Consider the following 22,718-nt stretch of genomic DNA (forward strand, 5'->3'; position numbering starts at 1 on the left):
GAAGGAAGATGGGGCAATCTACTTCCGTAGTGATGCTGCCTCGGAAACGCAAGGAGGGCTTGCTATGAGTCGGGTCCAACTTGACGGCACATAATAACAACAAACAGGGTTGCCATGAGGAGTTCTGGTGGCACAGTGGTTAAAACACTCGGCTGACAACTAAAAGGTTGGTGATTGGAATCCACCAGCCACTCCACTGGAGACAGATGAGGCAGTCTGCTTCTGTAAAGATCTATAGCCTTGGAAACCCCACAGAGCAGTTCTACTCTGTCCTATAGGCTCTCTATGAGATAGAATCGACTCAATGGCAGTGGGTTGTTTTTTTTTTGTTTTTTTTTTGCTATAAGGAGCCCTGTCACACGGTGGTTAAGTGCTTAGCTGCTAACCAAAAGGTCGGCAATTTGAACCCATCGGCTGCTTCATGGGAAAAAGATGTGGCAGTCTGCTTCCATAAAGATTTAAGCACTCAGCAGCTAGCCAAACCTTCAGTGGTTCAAACCTACCCATTGGCTCCACAGGAAGAAAGACCTGATGATCTGTTATTGTAAACATTAAAACCAAACGAAAACAATTAAAGCCCAGGAAACCCTATAGGGCAGTTCTACTCTATCATATAGGGTTGCTATTAAGTGGGAATCAACTCAATGATACTCAATAACAACAGGGTTGCCATAAGGAGCCCTACTGGCACAATGGTTAAGTGCTCAGCTGCTAACCAAAAGGTTGGCAGTTCAAACTCACCCAGTGGCTCTGCCAAAGAACCACCTGGCATCTGTTGCCATAAAGACTACAGCCTGGAAAACCCTATGAGGCAGATCTACTCTGTCACATGGGGTTAGTGTAAGTTGAAATCGACTAAACAGCATCTAACAACAGAGTTGCCATGAGTTGAAGCCAACTTGATATCCACTGGTTTGGTATTTTTAGAAAAGTTCAAGGGGCAAACACAGGTGTCCTTCTGGGATCTGCCCTAACACTCATTCCTGCTCTTCTGCTCCCAGATGGCTGAGGCTCGTGCTGACTCAGACGTCAGCCCCTCTGGGAAACCTCTGCGGACCCCCCTTCCTCTCCCAGCACCCCCACACCTCCTGCATCCTGGAATAACACCTGCTACTTCATTTTGAAATTATATGTTAAGATATCTTCCTCATACATCAGTGATAAAGCCACTGCCTCACATGTCCCAAGTACTGTGTCATGTGTTATGTACACTGCCCTGTTTACTCACATTTTCTCCTCACTTTAGCCCTGAGGAGGGCAGTGCACAAGGTGGATAAATGACTTGCCCAATGACTTGGTCAAAAGGGCAGGGCCACCTTGGTCAGTGATCTGATGAGTCCTTCTGAAAGGGCATGGATATCTTTTCACTCCTCAGGATAAATCCTATCTACATCCTTCACAACCCTGAAGATTAAGATGAAACGATTCAAGACTTGAGCCAACAAAACAAAATCCACTGCCATCAAGTTGATTCCAACTCATAGCGAACCTACAGGACAGAGTGGAACTACCCCATAGGGTTTCCAGCAGCCCTGAGTTTCATCTAGAATGTTCCATTTCTGGCAGGAATAGTTCTCTTCATGGGCAACTAGTACAAGCAAAGCACATGGGAGGAAGGGCAAAAGTTTCTTAACATGCATTAAAAGAGAATGACCAATAATAAGGTAGAAACAGGCCTGGCATACAGCTGCAGAGGTAGCTTTGTAAGTGGGGGCAGGAGAGGTGGACACAACAAAAACTCAACCAGACCAGCAACATTACCCATATTAAACACTACCCATAAAAACCCTACCAACACAGGTGACCCTCATCACACATTCATGCCCATCTGGTGTACAGGCCTAGGAACGGGCTCAGGCTCTGCACCACGGAGTCCGGTTCCCATGGGGCTGTTCAGTGAGGCTGGGGTCTAATGGCCAGTGCAGGAAGACAAGCTCACCATCGTGGCTCCTGTGTGGCTGTGCGCGCAGCTGTGGTATGTGCAGCATTGTACTATATAAAATCATTTCCATATGATCACTCACCCACAAAATAGAAGTGAGATATAAAAACAACAGCTTTAAAAAAAAAAAAAAATGAAGGCTGACCTTTACAAGGCATCAAAAACACATGAGTTCCACTGACAACCACAAAAAGGCTCATACCTGAATATGCTCAGCCGGCCCTTCTCCTAGTCTCACCTGGGTAGTACTTAATTCAGACATCAGCCCCTCTGGGAAACCTCTGTTGACCTCCCCCCCCCAAGCACCCCCACACCTCCTGCATCCTGGAGTAACACCTGTCACTTCATTTTGAAATTATATATTAAGATATCTTCCTCACGCATCAGTGATAAAGCCGCTGCCTCACATGCCCCAAGCACTGTGCTATGTGCTATATACATTGCCCTGTTCACTCTCATTTTCTCCTCACTCTAGCCCTGAGGAAGACGGTACACAAAGGGGATAAATGACTTGCCCAAGAGCACATGGTTGAGCTGGAATTTCAGTCCAGTTCTTTCTGACTCCCAAGCCCATGTGCTTCCCCTAACCACACTGCTCCCTGCAGGTTTCTCATCTTTGTATTTCTAGGACCTAGCCTGATGCCTGCCCAGATTTCAAGCAAACAGAAAGAAGCATACAAGACAAATACCCTGTATGATCAGAGAGCTAGAGAGAAAGTAGCTCCAGGCCAAGGGAGTTGCCAAAGCTCACGGTTCTGTGGGTATAGCCAGAGGGCACGCTACATAGACCAACTATTGAAGGAGAAATAATGAGAACCAGAGAGCCAGCACCCAGGGACTCCGCCAGCAAAAGCACATTTAGTGGCTTTCCCTGAGGCCTTGGTGCCAAGACAGACATGGAAAGAGCTTTGTGGTCACTTTAACAGGAAAATACTGAGGGTGCTGCTACTTCATCTATTGGAAGTGAGTTTCTCCCCAACCCACACTGGTAGGAAGAACAGTGTTAAAAGCAAAACACTGACTGAAACTAGAAGGCTTTACAACAGGTCTTTCCTTACCCGAATTCCTTGCTTTTAGGTTAGAAATCACCCTACAAAGAAATTAGTCAATGTTATTTACACAGGAAGTATTATTTAAAAAAAAAAATCAATGCCACAAAACCATACAAAATATCCTCCTTTAAACACCTATAAAACCACTGCCGAAACTGTTCTTAGGCCATTAAAAACCTCAAAAATTTTAATCAACTTGGCAAAAGCCACATTAGGTAATTATAAAATCTTAAAACTCTTTAGTGCTAACGACGGCACAAATTTAGAACAATTGCAGCTCTCAGTTATTGGGCATAATGGGAACAGAAATAGAACAGAGGTTGGAATGGGGCCTAGCTCTAGATGATTTATCTATCCAGAAAATAGGCTTTCAAAATAAGAGCAAGTTAAAAAGTCCATTTTTTTAAATCAGCCTATTGTCTGTCTTCCCTAAAACTGGTTTTTTTTTTTTTTTTTTTTTAACCACTGAACTATTGTAAATCATCCCGTGCAGGGTAGAGGTCCGTAAGGTTTAAAATATGAACTTCTCCCCTCACGGACAGTCCCTCTTTTCCTCACTACAACCCCTGAAGAACACAGAGGCCAATCCTGAACAGGGCAGCAGTGGCTGCAGTCATTAAGCTGAGAGCAACAGTTTGGGGAGGATACACAACAAAACTAAGCTACTCCATGAAAGGGAGGGTAGCCAACAAGGTAATTATAAAAGATAACAACCTCAGAGATGTCATAAGCTTTCATTTTACTTACTTTATTGCATTATCAAGAATAGTCCTCAAATATGGTGTGGATCTCCTTTTTCCTGTTTTCTAGGGGTAAGAACATGTGTGTGAAAGGTAGATTTGTAGGTGACATTTTTCATATGAAGGACATAATGCAATCTAGTTAAGAGCTTCAGAATGAAAAAATGTACTTTCCAGATAATCAGAACACCTAGATTTTAAAACAATTTTTAAACTTTTTATTCTGAAACAAATATAGATTAACAAGAGGTGTCAAAAATAGTACAGAGAGATCCCAAATGCCCTTCACCCAGTCTTCCCCAATGGTCATATCTTAACTATAGTACAATATCAAAATCAGAAAATTGGCATCCATACAATACGTGTGCATAGTTCAGTACCATTGGATCATATATGTAGATTCCGTAACTACCACCACAATCAAGTTATGGAACTATCCCATCACCACAAATAATCTCCCCCCTTCTGCTACTCCTGTAGACTCACACTCACCCCATTCACCCCTAGGCCATCCCTCAGCCCTAGAAACCACTAATTTGAGAACACCTAAGATTTTTTTTAAAACCAATTTTTAATTATACAAGTAATGAAAGAACACATTTGAGACCTAGAAAATAATCCTATTTCTACTGTGAATATGCTGTGTTGTCCCTAAACCTCTCTGCCTTTCCGTTTTTCACCTTCTCTCCTTGGGAGAACAGATAGAGATCATAGAAGGGCCTCTGTCTACCTTCTGAGAGGTCAGTAACAAGAATGTAAAAATGCCTGCCTGTTGGGAAGATTGCTGAAATGTGCACTGCCCTTATGCTTTAGGGGAACACCTGCATCTGATAGCGCGCAAAGCTTTTGCTTCTTGCTTCGTTCTAAACCCTACACATACCTCTTCCGAGATCAGGCTGTTCCACTCTCTCCTGATCACGTTGTTGTTATAGCGGATGTGTGGCTTGGCATACTTCACAAATTCTAGGTTGTAGTTCAGTTTTTCCCAGTAGCCCTTAAAGCTATGCACCTGTAGGAGACCAAAGCATCAGTGATCTGGAGTAAAAGGTGTGGTGGCTCAAACTACCCAGCAAGGATCATGCAAGCCTTGCTGGAAAGCTGGGTCCACTTTACTTCCACAGCTCTTACATGGCAACGTTTCTGAGGTGAATACTTCAAAGAGATGCCATTCTAGTGCCAATCTTAAGGAGTCTTGGCTTCCCCACTTTATTTTCTAGCCCTCTTTTACAACACAGAGAATTGTTGCTCACTTCCCGAAACTAGTATCACAACCCCTACCCCTGGGTTAAGGCTAAAAGGAAGCCTATATGAAACATACCAACTCATTTCCTCCCCAAAGAACCATCTTTCTGACCTAGCTTGTGTCAACAATGCCATGTTCAGTCAGAGAATGTTCATAAAATTTGGGACACACAGGGTAGGCTTATTTTCCCCACTAAGTTTATTTACTCCCAAGGATATATTTTTTAAAAACCTAAGTAATTAAAAAGGTGAAATGAACTTGTTTCACATTCAGTTGTCAAATATTCAAAACAGAAAGCAGCAACAGTTCTATTTAGGTCTTTGAATTATTGACATAATTGTACTACCCTGAAGCAAGAATTATCTATTATATCATTTAAAAATAATACAAAACAATGTTAATATATTTTTAATATAGTCAAAGACTATAACTGACACAGTTGTGTTTTTAAAAATCAGTGAAGACAGATTTATGATACATACATTCTTGCCAAAATATGTGTATTTATAAAGGATCTGACTGGGGCCAGGAGTACAATGTGTGGCCATAAACTGAAGTGAGCTAATGCCTCCTGTGTGGTTGACTTGGCTGTATTGCAAGACAAAAGAGTTTCTAAATAAAATACTCCTCAATTAAAAAATAACCTTAAGTTAGATAGTAGCACTTAAGTCATAAACACGCTAGTATTTTGTACAGTAAGTACTCAATAAAGTCATTCCTTCCCTTCCCCTCTTCTCTTTAGTTGGTCATGTTATGGTAATTTACTATAATATTATCCAAATTCTTATTGAAGGTTCAGTGATATTTGGTTCAAAATGGATTTTGGATTATCAGTAAAATGAGTTACATAATAATATTACAACTTGCTCTTTTAGAAGGCTGAAATGCCTGTCCAGCCAACATCTCTTCTCCCGGAGGCAAGAAAAACATTTTCCAAGAAAGTGTCCTCTCCAGGGGAAATAGGGACACTGGAGTCAGGTCTTACTCCCTGCTCTACCTACCTCACTCACCTTTGCTTTCCCTTTCCATTTATTTATAAGAAATGGACTTTTAACCACCCTTTGGCCTTCTTTGCATTGAAAAAAAAATTTAAATAACCTTGCAAACATTTGGCAGAAACAGGTTCCTGAGAGGACTCACTATAGCTTTCTTGCTATTTTATATTTGGGCTCAAGGTAATTGAATGCTAACATTGGGTAACTACTAATTGGTGTTTTACTGACATCTAGTGGCCATTTCAGCTATTAACTGTGCCTATTTTGCCAAACACATGGAGTAGCCATGAGTTGGAATTAACTTGATGGCAATGGGTCAGGTTCGGTGGGTGTTTTTTGTTGTCATTGTTGTTGTTGTTTTGGGGGGAGGGGGTTGCCATGGGAGTCTCAGGACACAGTCTATCCAAGCCTTGCCCAGGACAAGAGAGAGGAGGGAAGGTCGCTGGTGCCTTTCCAGTTGCTGTCTCAACCTTCCCCTCAGGCCAAGTGCCATCCCACTGTCAGATACCAACTGACACACTCACACTGTGGTGCCTAAGAAAAAATTTCTCCCAAAATACCTTCTTTCTCCTCACTCCCCTATTCCTCATAACCTTTTTTCAGCTGAAAAAAACCAGATAAAGCACAGTTCTTACCACACAATCCCATCCTAACAGACTCAAAGGGACTCCAGAACCCACTGTTCATACGTTAAACTGAATGTGCTTTACATGGGCATTTTTTCTGAAAAGGTTTACAGCCTGCACCGGATTTTCAAAGGAATCCATGGTCCAAAGAAGTCCAAAACCACTGACTCAGAAAGAAAACAATTTGAGTTCACAAACAACTCCTTACTTTTAAGTAAGAAGACCTGTTAGCTAAATGTCCCAGAAATATTTTCATTTCAACTCACAGGCCTGGATGTTATGATACAGATATTAAGAGTATACTGATAAAAACAATTAGTGGCCTCTTAGATAAGTGATAAGGAGCTCTGGTACCATAGTGCCTAAGGCATTTGACTACTTACCAGAAGGCTAGCAGTTCAAACCCACCAGCCACTCTTGGAAAGGAAGATTGGGCAATCTATTTCTGTTGATATTGCCTCAGAAACCCAAGGAGGGGTCACTATGAGTCGGATCTGACTCAACAGCTGTGAGTTTAGTTTGGTTTTAGATAAGTGATGAATTTTTCTTTAAGTTATAGATTCAGAGAGATCATTGTAAATCGGGGAGTCTTTTTGGGAGCCTGGGCCCAAAAGATGAAACAGGATTTGAGTGAAGGCTAAGGAGGGTGCATCCTCTGAGTGAAGGATATTGAGGATTGTGGGTTTCGATCAGAGGGGTAGCATTAGAGAGATCAGAGAAAACAACTGTTAGCAGCTCATTCATACTCCATGGTGAAGATATCCACCTCTAATGTGTGATTCCCCACCTTGGCTGCCCATTGCAACCACTTGAAGAGGTTTGAAAAAACTTAGATCTAGGTCTCATCCAAGGAGCTCTGGTGGTGCAGTGGTTAAAGCATTCAGCTACTATCCAAAAGGTCGGTGGTTTGAACCTACCCGCTACTCCACAGGAAATAAATGGGGCTAGTCTGCTCCCCTAAAGATTTACAGCCTTGGAAGCCCTATAGGGCAGTTCTAATCTGCCGTATAGAGTCACTAGGAGTCAGAATCAACTCGGTGGCAGTGGGTTTGGGTCTCATGCCTAGAGATTTAATTGGATGGACCTGAGCCTCTTGAGTTTTAGAAGTTCCTCCTGGTGATCCCAATGTCCAGCTAGGGCTGAATACTGCTTGAGCATGGCCAAGCAATGTCAATCTCCCTCCCACCATCTAATGTGTTGCTCAATCTACACCTCTTGTTTAAAAGCTAATGAAGTACTTGCCTATCTGAAGACTTGTGATTGTGTTGTTAAATAGGAGGTAAGTTTAAAGAGGTGGTTTAAGGTGCCTCTGCAAGAATCTTAAATGCTAAATTAACACCAGCATGATGTTAACCCAGAGAATAAAAGTGGCTCCAAGATAAAATCTGAGATGTTGTAACCTAGTATGAGGAGAGGAGGATGTAACCCATACAATCACATCCTAACAGCCAAAGCAAACCACCTCACCAACTATGCCCAAGGCTGGTCCTCAGTACACAGACAATTCTTCCTCAGAATCAGTCAACTAGTCCTTATGGAACATGGGTGAGTACTGTCCTCATCCAGGAACAGCAACAGTGTAAAGTGGAAGCCATGAAGCCAAGAATCACCTTGCCAGGTACTTAGAAAAAAACTTGTGATGCTTACAATAATATACTTTGTAAGTAATATATTAAATAATGCTTTATGAAAAAAAAACAACCACAAACTTATCTTTTATAGGAGACTCTGGTGTTAGATCAGGAGCCATGGTGGCACAGCAGGTAAGCTCTTGGCTATTAACCAAAAGACTGGCAGCTGAAACCCACCAGCTGCTCCGTGGTAGAAAGATGTGGCAGTTTCCTTCCATAAAGATTTATGGCCTTGTAAATCTTCACCAAAGTGAAGAATCACCAGGGGATATTGTTAAATTCTATATTCTAATTCAGTATATCTGGGGTACAAATGCAAATTCTCAGCAAGGGGTCAAACCAGAATGAACTGGTTCAAAACCCTGTTGGAAACACTCCATCCTCTAGAGTCAATAGGAATCAGAATCAATCCAACGGCAATGGATTTTCTGGTATTGGAAGCAATCAGATATTTAAGGAATCGCCTAGAGACATTTTTCTGCAAAAAGTGGAGTTTCAAATTTTGAATTTGAAAGAAGAAAAATTATTTCAAGTCTCTTCTTCAGAAATAATCTCATTTGGTCATTTAGAGGGACAAGCAACAGTTACCAACTGCAGTTTACTACAAATATGAATTAACAAAGGAACAAAGGGTTCCATATTAAGGAACTGTTTTTTATTTAGGACTTGGATTGCCAGATGATCTCTTTAAAAAAAAAAAAAAAAAGCACTGTGGCACTCACTCATCTGCAAATTACTGCCAGGAAAATACATCTGCCTTTCATTTCTAAAAGGCCTGCTGGCTTTGGTTCTACTTCTGCTGATTAACCAGCATCTTCTTATAGGGGAGGAAACCAACTTGAAGAAAACTCTTTACTCTGTGTGCCAGCACTGAACTAATAGAACTAAAGCATCAATACAATTTGGCTCTTCAGTGGATTCCATCCCCAGATTGGCTTTTACTTGCAGGCCAAAGAAATACTGCAACCCATTGTCTCCAGCACACACACACACAAGCAAAACCAGTCAATTCCAACCCATGATGACATTATGTGTGTCACACTACAGCTGTGTGCCATAGCATTTTTGATGGCTGATTTTTCTTCCAAGGCACCTTTGGGTAGACTGGAACTTCAACCTTTCAATTAGCAATGAGCACATTAACTGTTGTCCAGAAAACTAGCTATACACCTAAGTTAAGATGTTCTGAACAAGAATACCCATGGTGGGCAGGATCAAAGCCTGGGAACTCTTGAGCCTGCCTGCTAAGGGGATTGCACACTGTCAAGTGCAAAGTCTCCTGTTTATAAATGGATTTCTTTCTTCCCTAACATTTAGCAAAAACCCCCCTTCATTGTCCAATGAGGTAGTTCTGTTAGCCATTTTTAATGGGATGGATTTTTAAAAATGAAGTCACTAAATATGACAAATTATTCTATCTCACAATGCTAAGATAACTCCCTCCTCTCAACCTTAGGAATTAAACACTCTGTCCTCAAACAAAACTATAAACAGGAACAGCACAGCCCAGTAGCTTCTTGTTGTTGTTATGTGCCATCAAGTCGGATGCGAGTCATAGTGACCCCTCCTTGGGTTTCTGAGGCAGTATCACTATGGAAGTAGATTGCCAAACCTTCCTTCCGAGGAGTGGCTGGTGGGTTGCCTAGTAGCTGGTGTCCCCCAATTTCACCATCTGGGACGTAGACTGAAGGTTCCTGCAGCTCTAAAGGAATGAATCCACCAGAATGATGTTATTTCTACTAAGCCGTGTTTCTTTGCAATGCTTTAGAGTATTAATTGAACCCACAGTCCCAGAAAAATGTATGTACAAGCTAAACTTTGGAAAATCTATCACTATTTCCCACATAATTAACTGACATTTCTGGTGATGCTAAATCTTTGTGAAAGCCACAATTCTAATTTTAAAAACTGTAAGCTAGTACATCATGATTATGTTGATAGTTATGATTTCTAACAGTAAGTGATGGTGGTCATCTGTATTAGAGGGATCAAGGAAAATAGTGTCTTTTGTGCTTCACTAAGTAATTAATTATACTCATGCCTTCCCAGTTCACAGTACTTTTTAATTTTTTTAATATACTTTTATTGTGGTGAAGACATACACAGCAAGACATCTACCAACATAACAATGTCCACAGTTACAGCTCAGGGACATTGATGACATTTTTTATGTGAACAAATAGTTAAATAAATAAGTCTCTGAATGGGGAAGAGCTCAGGTATCACTCACCCTTTTCCTGATTGCTCAGGGGCACTGAGATCCTAATAGACATTTGCAGAAACACAGGGGTTTCTGCGTGGCCATAAGTGGGGCAGGGCTTTAAGTTTTTCTCACCTTCTCAATTTCTGGGTCAGGTAGCTAATAATCTCTAAACAAGTGATTCAATACACTAAAGGTGTTTGACTTAAATACTCTGGGGAAAAATGCTCCATTTCCCAATTCACAGCATGCTCCTTCAACTTTTATCTTTAGATTCAAGTAAGTTATTGTTTCTATTGTTTATTTTAATTCTTAATGCTTCCTTGGTTGGAAGTCTTCATGGTTCTCTTCTCAGTAAAAAATCAAGGGCGGCCACTTCCCCAGGGCAACTCATGCTTTCTGAAGGGATAAAACTGTGCTTCAGAAGATTGCTCTTGATGACATTCCTATTAATTCAAGTACTCTGCTTCTGTCTGCTTGTTGCTTAACTTTAATGCTTCGGGAAATCATTTTATGAGTGAGAATGATTTTTGTCTTTCAGGTGACACTCTTCTAATCTAAGTGGTTTACTCACTCTAACATTTTCATAATTAAACATTTGTAAAGTGCTCCACTTCACATTAAAATTATTTGCAGAGTGAGCCGGAGGAAAGGGCATTGCTAGTTTCATTTTGCCCTTACCTACCCTAACTCCTTACAGAGCAGGATCAAAGCAAATGTGGTCAGCATCAACAGGGGTGCTGCGGGCCACAAGGAAGGAGTCTGGCAGCAATCACACTTTCTAAAGGTAACTTGCAATTCAGGTCATGAGTAGTCACAGCCAACGTTAGCAAATAGGCATGGCAAGAACAGCCACCTAACTGGGGCTGGGGGGGAGGAGCAGGGAGTGAGATGTGCCACTGCAACTGGGTCCATCACAAACTAATTAAGCTGGGACTTGGGGTAGAAGAAGTAGGTCAAAGGCAAAGGCAGAAGCTTAAAGTGAATGACTTGATGCAAGCAATGATGGGAAAAGGTATCAAGATCAGGTGTCCTGTGAGCTAGAAGGTACTGATTAGGTACTGTGCTGAGTGATTGGGAGGGGATGGAGTGGGGTGGGGTCGGGGTGGGGGTGGGGGTGGAGGACTCTGGTCAAACCAAACCCATTGCTATCCTCTCCTAAGGCCAAGGCCAGTCCTAGCAGTACACACAGTGAAATCCTATGCAGAGATTAGAAATCATAATTGCAAAGTCTATGCAGACACATGACTGACATTACAGCTATTTGATATATTATAATTTATACTTTTATTAAATATCTCTAGATCACAACTACAGCTAGGTAAAATATACATACCTATGACAAAGACCAAAAGGAAATGGGGGAAGACAGATAGTTCACATGCCAGGAACTGTAGAACTGTGGGTGACATTTCTTAAAAGTTTCTTCACTAGTTTGCTATTTATCCATTAAATATATTATGGGTCTGGCAGGGACAGTGATAAAAGCAGAAATGATAAAATGAAAGGATTCTTTTAATAAGAAGCTTTTAAACTATTATTAAAACGCTTCATATCCCCTTCATCTTACTACTTTAGTAGATCTTCACTGTGGTCCGACACTTTTGTCTAGAAACATGGCTTATCCATGTATCTGTACGGGACTCCCCAGGGATCAAAATCCAGACTACTAATCCCTGCCATCTGCCTTCTCTCACCCCCAATGCATCTCTGTGACCTCAAATGCCCACGGCTTCCCCCAGCATCCAGGCCTGGCCTCCATATGTCCAAAGAAATCGAATGTAAATAAAAGGCAAGCAGCACAGGGAGCTGTCTGCTGACAAACGTTGAGATTTCCCAGTACACACCAAGCTATAATTAACAGAAGGTAGTGCCAGAAACAACAAAGGCGCTTCAAGAAAGCTATGCTCAAATACTCCCCTTTTTTAACTACACACGTATTCTTCTCTACTAACCCCACACCACCCTGTTCTCCCTATTGTGCTCACAAACTCTTCTGAAACCACCAGACTGCAGAAAAACACTAGTAACTACAGCTCAGTGGGCAGGAAGAAGGTGTGCAGAAGCTTGACTGAGACCACATAGTGAACCAATACAAGTCATTCTTGGGAAACAGAAAAGCTATTCTTAGAACCAGAAGGAAATTAGATAATCCCAACCCAGGTTACTGAATGGCTTTCAGATCGATGCCTATGAGTGCATGTGTCTGTATGTGTGCATGCATGCGTGTGCAGGGTATGTGTGTGCTGTGGGAGTGACAGCACAAATGAAGTAAACACACCTACCAGGCCCTCTAAAGATGATTTACAAGATTTCTAGCACAGACTGGTTTGAGGGACAGTGGCAAGTAGTAGTTTGTATGGTTTAAGTGGAACCCTGTAATTTTCTCCTATCTCCAGAAAATGCCAAAGAACATTCTTAAGAATGGCCATAATATCATATTCAGTCAGTAAAACCAGAACTAAAACAGTTGCTGTCGAGCTCATTCTGATCCACGGCAACCCCATGCAGTTAGAGTGGAACCGTGCTCCATGGCATTTTCAATGGCTGACTTTTCAGATGTAAGATCACCAGGGCTTTCTGCTGAGGCAGCCCTAGGTAGACTCAAGACACTGACTTTTTGATTAGCAGTCAAACACATTAACCATGCAGGCACTCACATAGTGGCCACTCACCCACTTAGGAACGATTCTCTAGAGAACCAACCCTGACCCCTGACTCCAATCCTCCCCTGGCGTTTGCAATCCCTTTTGTAACTCACAAAACTCAGGGCCACAGTTTACCTCCGGGTTGAGTGTAGAGGCAAGCAAGGAAGCCATGCATGTCTGGGTTTTTGTCTCTCACCATAAGGGACTTACCTTCATAAGAGGCAACGTGATGTCTTCTGTCACAAGGGTTAGTCCTGGAATTTCCTATGGTGAGGAAACACACACACACACACAACATGCTAACTGCATCAACAACCACAGGCTAAGACCTTCAGGAAGTGTTTTACCCATAGACAAAAGCTGATGGCAGCCCTCCCAGAGAGCAGTTTCCAGTTTGGTGACCTCTGCTTTAAATAAATCACAAGGTATATAAATAACACCGAATGCATGCAGGCTATCTCTTCCCCAGGAAAGGAAAGACTCTTTAAAGTCATGATTAAAATAAATGACAGGATGCAAAGGAAAGAGACTCCATCAGGAAGATATACAGAGCTAGTAGTATAGTTTTTACACATTTCCATTTAAGAACAAATGAGCCCAGATCCATCGACCTATAGTCAGCTGATCTTTGACAAAGGCCCCAAATCCATTAAATGGGGAAGAGAATGTTTGTTTAATAAATGGTGCTGGCAAAACTGGAGATCCATTTGCAGAAAAATGAAACAAGATCTGTACCTCACACCACACACAAAAACAAACTCCAGATGGATCAAAGACTTAAATGTGAAACCTAGAACTATACAGTTTCTCAAGGAAAATTTAGGCTCAAACTTAAGGGCCCTAATATTTGGTATAAATAGACTACCAAGCATAATTCAAAATGCACCAACAGCAGAAGAGAAGCCAGATGATTGGGACCTTCTAAAAATTAAATGTTTATGTGCTTCCAAAGACTTCTCCAAAAGAGTCAAAAGAGAACCTACAGATTGGGAAAAAATATTTGGTAATAACATATCTGACAAGGGACTTATCTCTAGAATTTATAGAACACTCCAACACCTCAATAACAAAAAGACAAACAATCCAATTAAAAAATGGGCAGAAGACATGAATAGACACTTCACCAAGGAGGATATTCAAGCGGCCAACAAACATGAAGAAATGCTCACGATCATTAGCTATTAGAGAGATGCAAATCAAAACAACAATGAGATACCATCTTGCTCCAGCACTAGTAGCAAAGTTCAACAAGACAGAAAATAACAAATGCTGGCGAGGTTGTGGAGAGATTGGGACTCTCATACACTGCTGGTGGGACTGTAAAATGGTACAACCATTCTGGAAAGCAGTATGGCAATTCCTTAAAAAGTTGGAAATACAAATACCATTTGACCCAGCCATCCCATTACTAGGTATATACCCTAAAGAAGTGAGAGCCATAACAAGAACAGATATATGCATGCCGATGTTCATCGCAGCACTATTTACAATAGCCAAAACTTGGAAACAACCTAGATGTCCAACAACTGAGGAATGGATAACCAAACTTTGGTACATTCACACAATGGAATACTATGCAATGCTAAAGAATAATGTAGAATCTGCAAAACACCGCATAACGTGGATGAACTTGGAGGACATTATGCTGAGCGAAATAAGTCAGTCACAAAAGGACAAATATTGCATTAGTCCATTATTGTGAAAGTTAAGGAAAGGTTTATATATTGGAGGACATTTTCTTTGTTGGTTACCAGGGGTGGGAGGGAAGGGGAGGGAATGCTGTTAGATAGATAGAGATAAATATTGATTTGGGTGAAGAGAAGGGCAATGTACCAAATGTGAGTGACCAATATGGCAGCATTGAGGATGAGAAAGACAGAGAGAGTTACATGGGCAGTACAAACAACAAATATGAACCCCTTTGTAAATACAATACTGAGTTGTCAATGAAAGCAAACATGGGTATAGGGACGGATAGATGGGTGAACAAGCTAAACAATTATGTATGTCTAAATGGAGAGTGTATCCAAGATCATATACAGGGTTGGCAGACAATGGGCCTCTCGAAGAGTATGAAGGGATGGACACTGGGAGGAGGTGACTGTGGGGAGGAAGTGGGAGGGGAGCTGCTGCATTGTAAATTTTGGTCAATGACATGAGACAAAGTATATGTGAACTGCTGTATGAAAAGTGAATTTACTCTGTAAATCTTCACCCAAATCCTAATAAAAAAAAAAAAAAAGAACAAATGAGCCCGATTACATTTGTACCATCAAATGTAATAATAAGGGGAAATGTTCCATTGTCTGCATTCCTTCTTCCCTCTTTTTCTCTTTCACTCTAAATGTATTATAGTTGGCCTCTCCTCACTGGTAAGGAAACAAGGTTAATTGGATCTCCCATGATTTTAGAGGAACATCTTTCTGCACCTCATCCTCCACCATCATTTCAGAGCTAAGAGCTCCCAGAGTTTGTGCAGCACTGTCACCAGGGCAGGTGGGAAGGTGTGCAGTTCATATCAGGAAGTCCAAATGATGATGTTCTGTTAACTAATCAGCATTAAAACAGAAATTCAAACAAAGGATGCTGTTACTATTGCTAGGTCCGTCATGATGATTTCAACTCATAAAGACCTTATGTGACAGAGTAGAACTGCCCTATGGGTGTTCTTGACTGTAATCTTTACAGAACCAGATGGTCTTTCTCCCACAGAGCTGCTGGGTGGGGTAGAACCACTAACTTTCCAGTTAGCAGCCGAGTGCTTAACTGTTCATGCCACCAAACCAAACAAACCAACCCCCTTACCATCAATTCTGATTCATAGTGACCCTACAGACCCTATAGGACAGAGAACAACTACTCTGTACAGTTTCCAAGGCTATAAATCTCTACAGAAGCAGACCGCCACATCACTCTCCCATGGAGGGCAGGTGGGTTTGAACCACCAGCCTTTGGATTACCGGCAAGGTGCTTAATCACTGCCACCAGGGCTTCTCAAATAAAGGACAGACTTCCAAAATTGCCCATTAACCAAAAAGGGAGCTCTGGTGGTGTAGTCACTGTTATTTTGAAAAACATGTCTCTATGTTAATTATATATATTAGGCTCTCTTCTAGGCAATTCAGCTTTCATTTACTAAAAAAGTAGATCAGATATGAAGAAATAGTTTAAGAGGTATTGTGCAGAAATAAAAACTGTTAATTAGTTCGATCTTAAATAACCTGGAATTTACAAATCTGCAATATGCCTGTGAAACAGGGAAAGTGAAGGAGATATAAATTTTCAGAACATTCAAGCAACTGAGTTCACCATGTGACAGTACAAAATGTGCAATAATAATCTATTTGTGTGAGGACCATAGTCTCAGGGGACATTTAGATCAACAGGCATAACACAGTCCATAAAGACCATGTGCCACATCCTACTTTGGTGAGTAGCGACTAGGGTCTTAAAGCTTACAAGTGGCATCTAAGATACAACTATTGGTCCCTGCCCCTCTGGAGAAAAGAAGAGTGGAAAAAAATCAAAGATTCAAGGAAACAATTAGTCCAAAGGACTAACGGACCACATGAACAACTAGCCTGGAGTCCAGCTACCACTATTGACCACTCTGAGCAGGTTCCCAACATAAGGTCCTGGGCAGAACAGGAGAAAAATGTACAACAAAATTCAAAATCATAAAAATGAACAGACATATTGATCGGATAAACACTGGTGGAACTCCAAAACTGTGGTCCTTAGATACCCTTCAAACCTGAAACTGAACCCACTCCCAGAGATTACCTTTCAGCCATACAACAGATAAGCCTATAAAGAGAACAATAATACCTATGAGGAACATGCTCCTCAGAACAATCAATAATGAGACCACAAAAAAGCAGCATTTGCCAAAAACAAAGTTCAGAAAGCAGGAAGAGGCAGGAGAGATGGGCAAATGGAAACGGGGAAGCCAAGTAAGAAATGAGAAGCATGCTGTTACAGTGAGGGAATTGCAACCAATGTCATGAAACAAAATGTGTATAAATTGTTGAATGGGAAACTCTTTTAATATATTTAAGTAATGATCTATTGTGTGGTTCACTAAGGAGCTCTGGTGGTGCATTGGTTAAAGCATTCATTTTCTAACCAAAAGGTCATCAATTCAAAGCCATCAGCCACTCTGCAGACGAAAGATGTGTCAATCTGCTTCCTTAAAGATTCACAGCCTTTGAAACCATGTAGGACAGTTCTACTCTGCCCCCCCCCCCGAGTCACTATGAGTCAGAATCAACTCGATGGCACTGGGTTTGGGTTTTGAGTGTGCATCACATATCAGTGTCACATATGGAGGATACTTCACTATAACTTTAGGTTAAGAGTAGCAAAATCAGCAAACTAAGGCTGTTTGCAAAACATACTTCAGGATTATCTTACATTTATGTGTAAGGGCACAGTACTTTCTAGTATCTTAAAAGATCCAATGGAGTTATTTACAGAAATAATCTGTCTCCATACAGAAGAGGTGTGAAACTAATGTTTCTATTGTGGTTAAGATTTTATTAAAGATGTAGCATTAAAAGCAATGAAATGAAAAGGAAATGATTTACCTTATTACTAAAGATAAGCATAGATTTATAGAATTTCAAAATTATAAGAGACCTTTAAGGTAACCAACTCTAACTGCAGGAAGTGTAAAGTGACATGGTAAACGCTAAAATAAGCACAGTGCACGGTGGTTATAGCTGTACTTTTATTATGCCACACTTCTTGCAGGACTTCCTGGTGTAACTCAGTATATATCCACACAGCTCCTCTGCTCTACAAAGTCGTGAGAAATACAAAAGTGAAGCACTGCCTGTCAGGATGACACTTACAGGACACCCAATTAACGTGTACTCCATCTTTAAACACAATGCCGGGAACTGGTGGACCCAGCCCTGCCTCCTGGACGCCGTTTTAACACATAGCACAACAGCGTTGGGTGGTAGAGGAAGGAAGCCAAGATGTGCATTTCCTGACTCCAGGTGGTTTAACCTGAAAACTTCCTGCCACATTACCACAGTGTCTGCCTGTACAGCCGCAATTGTCTTTAAAGACAAAAGTAGCAGCCTGGAGAAGAATAAGCTTAGATCTTTCCTTACACTTCATAAAAGTTCAGTAACTATAATAGCAAAAGATAAGAAGGAATGACTCTTTAACAAAACAGTAATATTGTGTGAACCAAAAATTTACAAATTAATTTGATCTTTATCGTACCTCAAAAAAAAACCATGATACTACTTTTTTAAGGGCTAAAATAAGGAGCTCTGGTGATGTAGTGGGTAAGGCATTTATTTGCCTGCTAACCAGAAGATAGGTGGTTCAAACCCACCAGCTGCTCTGTGGGAGAAAAATGAGGCAATTTACTTCTGTAAAGATTTACAGCCTTGGAAACCCAATGGGGGTCACTATGAATCAGAATCAACTCAATGGCAGTGGGTTTGGTTTGGGGTTTATATTTAGAAGTAGTCTAAATACAACATGGGAACTGTTGTAATTTATCTAGTATATCTTTTTTCTATGTCTGGGTTATTTAAATTTATTTTTTGGACACCTTTTTTTGTTTGTTTGCTTGTTTTTAAGCACATGACTTTGTTGGTTACCATTTCAGTAGTTCTTTTATGTCTAATTGTTGTAAAACTATGAATAACACAAAACTCTGCCTTAAAACTACTTTGCAGTTCTAACATCTAACATGACAGAAGAGGAGCAGCTTTGTCAGAGGCAGCCTTATACATGGTTTTCATGGGCTGCTCCAACAAAACATGGTTTACTGCACCATGTTCAAGAGAAAACAAACAATGGCTGAGCTCAGCACTTTCTAATTTAAAAGGAGGGAGTCTGAACTGATAGGAAGAAAACACTTCCTATGAGTGAGTTTGTTTAAAATTGCTAACTTGATCCTGAAGCTCTAGAAGCATTACAACTTTCTTTATGAGGCTGGAGAAATGAAGGTGCTGATCTACACAGTAGTACAGTAGTAGAACGGCTCAGAGTAACACCCGTGATCCAGCCTGTCATCACTTACAAAAGGTGGCCTCGTGCCTAAGGTTATGACTGCTAACCAGAAGGCTGGTGGTTCAAACACACCAGCCACTCCTTGGAAGGAAGATTGGGCAATCTACCTCTGTAGTGATACCACCTGGATAGGCAAGGAGGGGTCGCTATGAGTTGGATCCGACTCCATGTAGAGTTTGATTTGGTTTGGAATCTATACAGTAGTAGAACAGCTCAGAATAAGAGCAGTGATCCAGCCTTTCATCATTTACAAAATCCTGGAAAAAATGAAACTGGTGTTTTTTTCAAATCCACTCCAGCAACTAAAAAGAATTAAAATACCATTTGGAGATGATGTATATTTAGTTCTGTCTGGTAGAAAGAAACAAATGTCCTGTACTTTCTCCTATTCCACTGTGTTCTGTCTGTGCACCTTTGTATAGAAGCCCTGGTGGTACAATGGGCAAGGGGCTCAGCTCCTGACCAAAAGGTCAGCAGTTGGAACCCACCCACAGCTCTGCCAGAGAATAAAGAGCTGGGGATCTGCTCCCAGAAAGATTACACCAAGGAAACCCTATGGGGAAGTTCTATTCTGTCCTATAGGGTCACTATGAATTGGAATTGACTCTATGGCACACAACAACAACAACATACCTTTGTATATATGTGTATATACCTTTGGCCAAAGGTAGGGGATTCACTTTGTGTGTGTGTGTGTGAGAGAGAGAGAGAGAGAGAGAGAGAAAGAGAGAATTCCAATTTACTTCCTTATAGATCAACACAGAAATGAAATCACAACTTGGTGACAGGAATGTGCTACAACTGACCCACGGTGATGAATCCATCTTAACTGCATACACAGCACAAAGTGCTAACTTACTGTATTCCAAGTGAGCACTGAGGTATATGGCAGAAGTTTATCTACATTACTCATCTCTGGATATATGCTCCAATATGAAGAAGCTGAGTACATTTTTGAAAGAAAAAAAAAAGGCATGGTTTAATAAAAAGAGTAAGTTTAAAAGACTCCATAGCTGCTAAATCCTTAAATTGTAAAAATATTTGACAAAGTATAATTTATATTTAGTTCTAAAAAAGCAAGAAAATTGAAATTAACAACAGTAAGGCAGTCAACACTGTAATTCACCAAAAATGAGCAAACCAACAAAAGTTTTCATTGCCTTTTCCTTCATCATCCTCAAAAGGTTAAATACTGAGATTTTAACTACTCACTAAGATGTTCAAGTTCTGCATTTTTATTTTTCCATTCTTATGATGGGAAAAATTTCCAAAAGATGTAGTTGGCAATTTTTAGCTACCCAAATGACACTACAGGTTTCTCCCCACCCACTACCTGAAAATACAGCATTCTTTATGAAACCTTTTGTAAGCTGAAATGGCATAAAGCAAAGAAGCAATTACTATTAATTTATTTGGGAAATATTGTTGCCCATTCCCAGAGCCAAAAAATAACTAACCAAATCATACCAAATAACATATAAAACCTAAAATAACACATAAATAAAAGCAGAATGGAAAGATAAATACACAGCCTATATAAAGTGGAAATAATGTATGTACAGTGTCATTCCCAGGGAAGGTGCTGGACAGTGCCACTTTCCCTTGGGATGTACGCTGCCTCTTTAATGGCTCACTGCAAGACAAAGGCTGAATGCTAGTTTTACCTTTCACCTTTCTTCATAAAAGCAAAAATCCTCCTCGGATTTCTTTTGGTTAGCAAAAACCGGTATTAATGTAGGTCTTTTGTAAGAGCAAAGTGGTGTACAGCAACCTTTTGAACAGTTTGGGATACCTGTACACCATTTTATATAGAACCAGCCAACAGAAAACTGAGCTAATAAAGTTACATCTTACTGAAAAAGCACTAATAAGGTTACAGAATCAAGATCACATTTTATATCTCATCAGTTTCTTAACAGCCACTGCCTCTCACAAAACCACAAGAGAATGAAATTTAATTAGCTGCTAACTGCAGTAACATTAAAAAAAAAAAAGATGGTCCTAAGCAGCATTTTGACAGATGGAGGCATCATCAGTGTATGACTTTCCCTCAGGCAGAAGGGTCAAGGATCCAGCTGGCTATGCAATGTCAGCAGCACCTACCGATTATAAATTCCTGAATGAGGTCGAATGAATGGCGGGCACAGATGTTCTCAGAAATCCACTGAATGATCTTCAAAAAGTAAGAAGACAGAACTTGTTGGTATTTAGATCTCCCCACAATCCCCACCACCAAAGAAGTACAAATATATGTAACTCTTTTTAATTAAATATCTACCTTGGATTGACCTAAGAGTACACTCACTTCTACATTATTTTCAAGGTAGACAATGCAAGACTGTATGAGTAAAAACAGTATTATAATGAGGCCTTTTGTATACATTTTTAAAAATAAATGCCCGTGGCTGGGAGCCAAATAAATCTTCTTCAACCAATATTTGTTTGTTTGTTTGTTTGCTAGAGGAGGTCATGTTATGGTAATGCAGCAGTTAGAACTGTAGGACACAGCAGAACACGAAAACCAATCACTAAGCTTGGGTCCAGGTGACAAGGTATTTGAATTCCAGCTCAGTGATTAGTGTCACACCATTAAATCTGTGTGAGCATCACTGTACTGCCCTCCAAAAGAGGGGTTGTTGTTGTTGTTGTTACTGTGTACCATCGAGTTGATTCCGACTTACGTTGCTGTTGTTAGGGGCCGTCAAGAACCCTAACCCTAACCCTACATACAACAGAACAAAATACTGCTCCATCCTGCGCCATCCTCACAATCACTGTTATGCTTGAGCCAATCATTGCAGCTACCATGTCAATCCATCTCCCTGACAGTGTTCCCTTTTTCATTGACCCTCTACTTTACCAAATATGATATCCTTCTCCAGGGACATTTTCTGATTACATGGCCACAGTATGAGTGAAAAGTCTAGTCATCCTCACTTCTAATGAGCATTCCAGCTGCACTTCCTCCAAGAGATATTTGTTCATTCTTCTTGCTGTCCACAGTTATTTTCAACATCCTTCACCAACACCACAATTCAAATGCATCAGTCCTTCCTGTCTTCCTTACTGTCCAGCTTTCACATGTACAGGAGGCTCTTGAAAAGACCACGGCTTGGGTCAGGCACACATTTATCTTCAAAGTGATGTCTTTGCTTTTTAATACTTTAAAGAGGTCTGTTAACAGCAGATTTGCCCAGTGCAATATGTCCTTTGATTGCTTGACTGCTGCTTCCATGGGCACTGACTGTGGAGCCATGGGAAATGAAATCTTCCGACTCATAGTGACCCTATAGAACAGACTAGAACTGTCTCATAGGATTTCCTAGGCTGTAATCTTTCCAGGAGTTGGCTGCCAGGTCTTTTCTCCCTTGAAGCAGCTAGTGGGTTCTAAACACATAACCTTTGTGCCACCAGGGCTCACTTAAGAGGGGGAAATCCTTGTTCTATCAACAAATCTCTAAATCAATCCTGGGGAAATAAAGCACCTCATTCTCCGAATCTGGTACTGACCAAGACCATCATTTTTCTGTTCCTGCCAATAAGCTGTTTCTATTCCCAGACAAGTTTATGCTAGTCGTATTAATTTTCACAATTAGGGAATTTGA

The 22,718-nt window shown here is 40.8% G+C and overlaps 1 protein-coding gene across 1 annotated transcript in view; it reads right to left on the reverse strand.

The window, feature by feature from the left end:
- The window catches only part of LOC103200239 (gamma-secretase activating protein), a 111,609-nt gene that overhangs the window by 25,529 nt on the left and 63,362 nt on the right, over positions 1-22,718 (reverse strand). The window contains exons 17-22 of the mRNA XM_007944677.2: positions 21,217-21,286; positions 19,973-20,055; positions 13,288-13,341; positions 4,615-4,743; positions 3,742-3,800; positions 3,001-3,032 (exon numbers count right to left, since the gene is read on the reverse strand). Of these exons, the coding sequence (XP_007942868.1) occupies positions 3,001-3,032; positions 3,742-3,800; positions 4,615-4,743; positions 13,288-13,341; positions 19,973-20,055; positions 21,217-21,286 (427 nt within the window). The remainder of the gene's footprint in view (positions 1-3,000; positions 3,033-3,741; positions 3,801-4,614; positions 4,744-13,287; positions 13,342-19,972; positions 20,056-21,216; positions 21,287-22,718) is intronic.

Source organism: Orycteropus afer, unplaced genomic scaffold (genome assembly GCF_000298275.1).
Source record: "Orycteropus afer afer isolate SDZICR_OR568_19922 unplaced genomic scaffold, OryAfe1.0 scaffold00007, whole genome shotgun sequence".
Classification (NCBI taxonomy): Eukaryota; Metazoa; Chordata; class Mammalia; order Tubulidentata; family Orycteropodidae; genus Orycteropus; species Orycteropus afer.